Source organism: Epinephelus moara, chromosome 13 (genome assembly GCF_006386435.1).
Source record: "Epinephelus moara isolate mb chromosome 13, YSFRI_EMoa_1.0, whole genome shotgun sequence".
In the NCBI taxonomy this organism is placed as follows: Eukaryota; Metazoa; Chordata; class Actinopteri; order Perciformes; family Serranidae; genus Epinephelus; species Epinephelus moara.
The window spans coordinates 20,354,168-20,362,447 of NC_065518.1; the positions used below are offsets into that span (position 1 = coordinate 20,354,168).

General features: G+C 44.6%; 1 protein-coding gene across 1 annotated transcript in view; it reads left to right on the plus strand.

Annotated features, from left to right (window-relative positions):
* The window catches only part of LOC126400249 (testisin-like), a 19,020-nt gene that overhangs the window by 3,741 nt on the left and 6,999 nt on the right, over positions 1-8,280 (plus strand). Inside the window, exons 2-6 of the mRNA XM_050060810.1 lie at positions 4,204-4,218; positions 4,353-4,521; positions 4,731-4,999; positions 7,839-7,930; positions 8,212-8,275. Of these exons, the coding sequence (XP_049916767.1) occupies positions 4,204-4,218; positions 4,353-4,521; positions 4,731-4,999; positions 7,839-7,930; positions 8,212-8,275 (609 nt within the window). The remainder of the gene's footprint in view (positions 1-4,203; positions 4,219-4,352; positions 4,522-4,730; positions 5,000-7,838; positions 7,931-8,211; positions 8,276-8,280) is intronic.

Sequence of the window (8,280 nt, forward strand, 5' to 3'; positions counted from 1 at the left end):
GCAGCACCTTAGCAATAGCATTCCTGAAAACAATCTGCTTAGGCTGGATAACTTGAATCCCACTCACTGGCTTCACTTACAGACAAACACAGGCAGAGTCCAGATTTCTCAGTTCAGAATTTGTCTTGAAAATGAAAACAGGCAGGATGTTACAGCACAGGCAAATGACTGACGTTGTTGTCCTCAGATAACAGGTGTGACAGGTAATGATGATTGATGACTGATTTGACTGACAAATGGTTTCTGAGAAAACCATTGAGAAAAAACAGAGGATGACAGAAAAAAGTGTTGGCCATAAATGTAGCCTTAATTGCACAAATGAATGACATTAACATTAAATAATGGTTGCAGTACAATGTTGAAAGACGGGAAACAAGTTGTGCAATTAACATTCACTGAACAAAGAACAAAGGAGATCAGTGATCAGTGTCCTGCATCACAAACAAATGAATGAAATTAAGAAATGGTGATGTGGCACACATACCTGGCAGCATGCCAGTGTGACACATAACAGACAAACTAGATTAAAAAAAATCATAATCAGCCTCCTCATTCCCAAGGGCCAACATGACAATGTAAGTGGACTCACATGGGCATCACTCATCGGGTCAGTCAATATGTATTGGATGAGATGGAATAACACGAATCGAGGCCGACACTTTCTCCTCATAACTGGCTTTACTGAGTGCACGTCACACATCCATGCAGTTTATATAGAGTGCACAATGAACGGGAGCATGCCGTGACACAGCTGCAGTCAGAGGAGACAGACCAGTATTGTTTTAAGATAGAAGTCTGATATAGATTCTTTTGTGCTGAAGCTGCTGATCAACAATATTTTGCACAATATTCAATATCTTTAAATTTGAACACAAGTGTTCCTTTTTTTCCAGAGAAAAGCCCCTGAAGCAGCATTTTACATAAAGGAGGCTACATATTGTTTAACTTGCTCCTGAAACCTGACACCTCTTAGCCTTCACAAGCACATCAATATTAGGTGTGCAAAGTCATCCAGTGGGTCAAATTGGACCCTTAAGTGGGCAAGGTCTGGCCCACGGGCCATATGTTTGACACCCCTGATCTATTCAACAGTTTCAAGGTGGGCACCCAAGATAAGTGTCACCAAGTCAGTATTTGACCAAATGTCTCCAATTCTGTTCCTGAGATATGTTAAATAAGGTCCAGAAAAGTGTTTTTGCAGGAAAGTAAGATTCCTCCATCCATTCCATTTTCATCCGCTTATCCGGGGCCGGGTCACAGGGGCAGCAAGCCAAGCAAAGCACCCCAGATGGCCCTCTCCCCAGCAACGCTTTCCAGCTCCTCCTGGGGCACCCCAAGGTGTTTCCTGGCCAGACGAGATATGTATGTGTGTTCTTTGTCTATCCCAGGGCCTCCTACCAGTGGGATGTGCCCGAAACACCTCCAATGGGAGGCGCCCAGGAGGCATCCTGATCAGATGCTCAACCACCTCAACTGACCCCTTTTGAGCAGCAGCTTTACTCCGACCTCCCTCCGGATGTCCGAGCTCCTTACCCTATCTCTGAGGCTGAGCCCAGCAACCCCACAGAGGAAACTCATTTCAGCCGCTTGTATCCGTGATCTCATTCTTTCGGTCACTACCCAGAGCTCATGAGAGTTGGAACGTAGATGGAACAGTAAATTGAAAGCTTCGCCTTCTGGCTCAGCTCCCTCTTCACCACGACAGTCCGGCATCGCGACCGCATCACTTCAGAGGCTGCACCAAACCACAGATCCATTTCACACTCCCCAAGACCCCAAGATACTTGAACTCCCTCGCTTGAGGCAGTAACACTCTCCCAACCCAGAGGGGGCAATCCACTGGTTTCCGGCAGAGAACCATGGCCTCAGATTTGGAGGTGCTGACTCTCATCACAACCGCTTCACACTCAGCTGCGAACCGACCCAGTGCATGCTGGAGGTCATGGCGTGTTGAGGCCAACAGAACCACATCATCTGCAAAAAGCAGAGATGCAATTCTGAGGTCCTCAAACTGGACCCCTTCCTTCTCCTGGTTGCACCCCGAGATCCTGTCCATAAATATCACATGGACAGATCATGGACGGAACAGTGAGATGTCACAGTGAAACTGACTTTTGACCTTTGGGAGATAAATGTCATCACTACGTCCTATTAGATATTTCTGTTAAATTCTATCATAATTAGCATATGAATTCTTGAGTTTTGGCCAAAAACGGGTTTTGTGAGGATACAGTGACCTTGACCTTTGACAACCAAAATCTAATCAGTACATTAATGAGTCCAAATGGACACTTTGAAAGAAATCCCTCAAGGCGTCTTTGAGATATTGTGTTCACGAGAATGGCAGCATTTTTTCCTAAAAAATATATGTTTTTCTTCTTTATGAAATTTGAAAATTGAAAGGAATACCAAAAAAAAAAAAAAAAAAAGTCCACTCGTAACCCTAGGGTAGCGTCTTAGCTACAGTCAAGACAAAGCATTGCCAAAAAAAGCATGAGGAAGAGGAACAACAACATTGGCAAAGAACAACACTCATGGCCATGAGAGTGGTGAGCTCTTGTTTCATCATCACATCCCCAAGTCCTGCTGAGGGTCCAATATCTCTGGCAAAGGACATCATGACATTAATTTCAAAAACACAAATGTGCCACTGTCCAGGAGGTATGTATGGAGACTTCAGGTAAAGGTGCAAAATTTCCACCTGTGACACCAAATTGTACTGTAACTGTACTCTGGCAGCAGTACTCTTCCTGTTGGTTAGCACAATACTGAGGTAGTGTCCACAGTATCACCTGTCAACACACCTGTTCCAGCAACAAAACAATGTCTGAGGCCAGACCTTCGATACTGCCAGGGGTCAAACTTCCTTGTTTATACTGTGAACTTGAACATTCCATAACTGTAAAAGAAAAAACCTGCAATGGACCACGCTGCACACCTAAATGACAAACAAATATGCCTGAAATGAATTACCCAATATGAAACTGCCCTGTAACAATTTAAAACATTCATTCACCGTTTGCAGGAAACTGTTCTGTTTTACTTAGAGATGTACTGATACCGCTTTTTCCTTCCCGATACTGATTCCGATCCCTGAACCTTAGGTATCTGCCCATACCGAGTACCGATCCGATACCAGCACGTAAAATAAAAATGTATGGGATATGAATTGTTGTATGTCTCAACTCCTAAAACTCTATGTAAAATATTAAGAAATAAATACATAATAGTAGAATGAATGCCATAAATCTTTTTTTATTATTATTATCCAGTGTTGACACAGATCAAGACACAAGTTAAAGTGCAGCCACACAATTTGGTAAAAAGACATTTTAAAGGCTACAGTAGAATGCTTTTTAAACTCCGCTCCGTTTCCCTTTCCCTTTCGTTTGCCTGTAGCGTGCGTATGCGTAATGACATGAGGTATTACGTGGTATCGGATTGGTCATAGGCTGTACTCGCCGATACCCGATACCACATTTTAGGCAGTATCGGAGGNAAAAAGACATTTTAAAGGCTACAGTAGAATGCTTTTTAAACTCCGCTCCGTTTCCCTTTCGTTTGCCTGTAGCGTGCGTATGCGTAATGACATGAGGCATTACGTGGTATCGGATTGGTCATAGGCTGTACTCGCCGATACCCGATACCACATTTTAGGCAGTATCGGAGGCATTTCCGATACTGGTATCGGTATCGGTACAACTTTAGTTTTACTCAAGAAAGACAAATCTGTGTATTTTCGTGGTTATTTATTAACGGCAAACTCATTAGCACAAGTGTACTCTTATGGAATAATCTAACTGTACAAAGAAGTGTAATAGTAAAACACATCTTCCATGTTAAAGAACAGCTTAATTTCATTTGCATGGCAGAGATTCAAAAAAGCTCCACATGGAGTCAAACTGTATTGATGTGCATGAGTCTCTGGCCACTTTGATAATATCTAAAGCCATTTGATATGACTAAGTAATTGTAACAAAATTAAATTCGATTCACCTCAGAAGGAGTTGAAGAAGCAGGTGGAACTCTGGTGCCACCGTGTGTCTGTAGTTACTCAGCAGGTGGAACTCTGGTGCCACCGTGTGTCTGTAGTTACTCACATCTACTTCACTACTAATACTATCAGTGGAAAGATTCGTTGGTTGTAACAACATGGAGGTGTGCAGATGTAATTAAACTATTCTTAATCTCTCTTCCCTACAGGGTCAAAGGCTCAAGGTAAGCACAGTCACATTTCATATATTTCAGAGATGCACTGCCAGTACAGTTATAAATACATTTTTAACCTTACACATGATTCAGCCTCACTTTACTGTGAATGTACTGACTCACTGTTGATTTTGCTCTGTCAGATTGTGGGATGGCACCTCTCAACACAAGGATAGTGGGCGGTGAGAACGCCACAGCTGGATCATGGCCCTGGCAGGTCAGCTTGCACTTAAATCCTCGCGGGTCTCACATCTGTGGAGGGACCCTCATCAGTGACCAGTGGGTGCTCACTGCAGCCCACTGTATTGTAACGTAAGAGAAACTTATAGCACCTGCATCTGTTGCCTTATCACACTCTGTACCAGATCAGATCAGAGGCCTGTCACAGTTGCTCAGCTTCATAAAGTATTTACCAGTCATAAAGAATCATGTATGATCACACCACCAAGGAAGTGGAATCATACATTTGTTCATATCTAATACGTTTTCTATTATAAGTCTTTATTTATTCTTTTATCCAGAAACTCAACTGGTAATTGGACTCTCTACTTTGGACGAGAGACTCAGTCTGGCCCTAATGTTCATGAGGTGAACAGCACTATTTCCCAGATTATCGTCCATCCTGACTACAACAACGTGCTGTTAAACAACGACATTGCCCTGATGAAGCTCAGCAGCCCTCTCAATTTCACTGACTACATCAGACCTGTCTGCTTGGCAAGTAACTCCAGCCAGTTTCATAACTCCACCCCCTGCTGGGCCACTGGCTGGGGCAGACTAGGAGGGGATGGTGAGTACTGGCATGCTGTGACTGCATTTATATATTGCTTTTCTAGTCTTATACCCCTTTTCCACCAGAATTAGCCTGTGTATGCAGTTTTTTTTTTTACACACTGCTCAACCCGCTAGAAATAGGCTATAGACTCCTTTCCTATTGCTAGATGACCAGAGCTGTGTACACGGCTCTGCAGCAGACCAGTGTGCCTTGCGGTGTGTGTGTGTGTGTGTGTGTGTGTGTGTGTGTGTGTGTGTGTGTGTGTTTAAGGCCAGAGAACAGGTCAGTGAAAACTTAACGGTGGTTACTTCGTTTAATATACATATTCAGTCTCTCTTTCAAACTCAGTGCAGACTTAATGTGAAATATTCAGTCTCTCTTTCAAACTCAGTGCAGACTTAATGTGAATGGTGTTTGAGTGCTGGTTGGTCAGAGATGGACGGTATTTTGTGACAGCCTGTCATTGCATCTCGCCGGTAAAGGAGCTTAAAGGTGTTGTGTTTCCACCAATGCCAATTGGAGCTGGAGGCCATAAATACCCGTGACTACTGCAGAGTAATTAGACCTGGGTGTGTGCTGATTAAAACCTTTCCCATTAAATTAAAAACCAAGATGTTAGTGGGTTTTTTGTGTAGTGGGAAAGGGGCTTGAGTGACCACTCAAAGCCCTTTACAACACAGGCACCATTCACCCATTCACACACACACACACTGTTGGCCAAGGCTACCATGCATAGACCCTCACACCAATGGCTCGGGAACAATTTGGTTCAGTATCTTGTCTAAAGACCCTTTGACATCTGGACTGCAGGGGTCAGGGATCAAACCACTAAACTTCTAATGAGTAAACAACCGCTCTACCTCCTGAGCCACAGCCACAGCTGATTACCCAAGATGGCAACCATGCTCTTCCTTGCAGAGACTTTTTCCCAGCGGCCACTCACAGTATTGCAGCGATGATTATATAAGGACGCATTCACACTGGCGCTATTTGGTCCGCTTAAAACAAACCGTGGTCCGTATCCATAGATAGTTCGGTTTGTTTGGAGTGGTGTGAATGAGCAAACCCTGGTCTGCTTGAAAACTGGGGGTCTCGGTTCACTTACAAGTCAACGCTGGTGTGGTGTGCTTACAGTGGGAAATGCTAATGGACTATCCAGTGAGCCAAAGACAGGAAGTGATGTAGAGCGCATTGCATTTTGGTGTTTGGTGTTTTTGTGGTGACCAAGCCGGCTGAAGGGGATGGATTTCCATTTTCGGTCATGGCCAATTGTTTTCTTCTTCCTCATGCTTTTTTTCTTCCTGGTCAGTGCTTGTTTCGGGTAATACCGCTCACAAACGAGCAGCTGTTGTAACTGCGTGACGTTGTCCAGGCAGTTTGGTCCGCTTTAAAAAGTTCAGTGTGAAAGTGAACCGAACCAAATGAAGGTGTGAAATTTTTCGGGATTCCACACCCAATTGAACAGAGTTCCCCAGACTATCCTGGTGTGAATGCGCCCCAAGACATGTCTGCAAAACTGTTGACAGGACACCTTGAACTGAAAGCAAGGGCAACTGTGACTCTTTCTATTATGGATTTTTTTTATCAATGGAGGTTTATATTTGTAAAACTTTCCTTGAGCCGAGAAAAGCAATTTAAAAATCTGTGACGTCATCACAATGTAAAGTTTATGAGCCCAGTGGGAACTTGCGGGCGGGGCTAGCAGGAGAAACACTATTGCGCACAACTCCATTGGAAAGAAAAGGCACCATCTTGGGATCTGGTGTCTAGGTAATATTATTTATCTATAATCAACATGTTAGCACTGTCATTGTGAGCAGGCTAGCATACTGACACTGGCATTTAGCCCCTTGTACACCTTACAGAGCCTCTAGAATGGCTGGACACTAGTCTTTTTTCCTGACAGTTACAAGGTGCACTGTCACAAATTGATGGTCATGGTACAGGGGTTCTCTGCCGGAAACCAGTGGATTGTCCCCTCTGGGTTGGGAGAGAGTTATTGCCTCAAGCAAGGGAGTTCAATTATCTCAGGGTCTTGTTCATGAGTGAGGGTAGACTGGAGCGTGAGATGAATTGGCGGTTTATTGCGGCCTCTGCAGTGATGCGGGCGCTGCACCGGACCGTCGTGCTGAAGAGGGAGCTGAGCCGGAAGGCAAAGCTTTTGATTAACTGGTCCATCTACCAACCCTCATCTATGGTCATGAGCTCTGGGTAGTGACCAAAGAATGAGATTGTGGATACAAGCGGCCAAAATGAGTTTTCTCCGTGGGGTGGCTGGGCTCAGCTTTAGAGATATGGTAAGGAGCGCAGACATCCGGAGGGAGCTCGGAGTAGAGGCGCTGCTCCTTCGTGTCGAAAAGGGTCAGTTGAAGTGGTTCGGGCATCTGATCAGGATGCCTCCTGGGCGCCTCCCGTTAGAGGTGTTCCAGGCACGTCCCACTGGTAGGAGGCCCCGGGGCAGACGCAGAACACGCTGGAGGGATTACATACATTTCATCTGGCCTGGGAACACCTTGGGGTCCCCCAGGAGGAGCTGGAAAGCGTTGCTGGGGAAAGGGACGTCTGGCGTGCTTTGCTTGGCCTGATGCCCCTGTGACCCAGCCCCGGATGAAAATGGGATGAATGGTACAGGGGTGCTGTAGCCTATCACAGCTAACATTGGGCAACAGGTGGGACACATCTTGGAAAGGTCAGCAGACCACAGGGCTGACACATAGAGGCAGACATCAACAAGCTTAATTTATGGAGGAAAAGAAGTCATCACCACCACTACTGAAATGAAATATCCTTAAAACTGTGTAAAACAGGGAAAATAAAGAGTGTGTCATCTGATTTCATTTTCTCTCTCCCACAGCGCCCTTTGAAGCCTTTGACTCACTGCAGGAGGTTGAGGTTCCTCTCATGGGAGAAAATCAGTGCAGTTGCCTCTTCCGACCAGTACCATTTGTAAACATCACTGACGCAATGATTTGTGCAGGGAAAAAAAACAAAGGAGTGTGTCATGTAAGAATAATAATGCATTATGTAATATCTTTAGTAGCTGTCTTCCCTCTCATCTTACATCCCTCTGTACCTATTTCAGCACCATAATGCAAACTTTTATATTCTGCTATCAAAATGTTATTGCTAGTCAGAATGCACTTGATGAGGCAAAACTACTCCAGCCTTATTCTGTGTATTTTACCAGCAGTATTAATTAACTGATCATGTTTTGTGTCTTTTTTCAGGGAGACTCTGGTGGACCTCTGCAATGCAAACAAGACTCTCAGTGGGTCCAGGCTGGCATTACCAGTTTC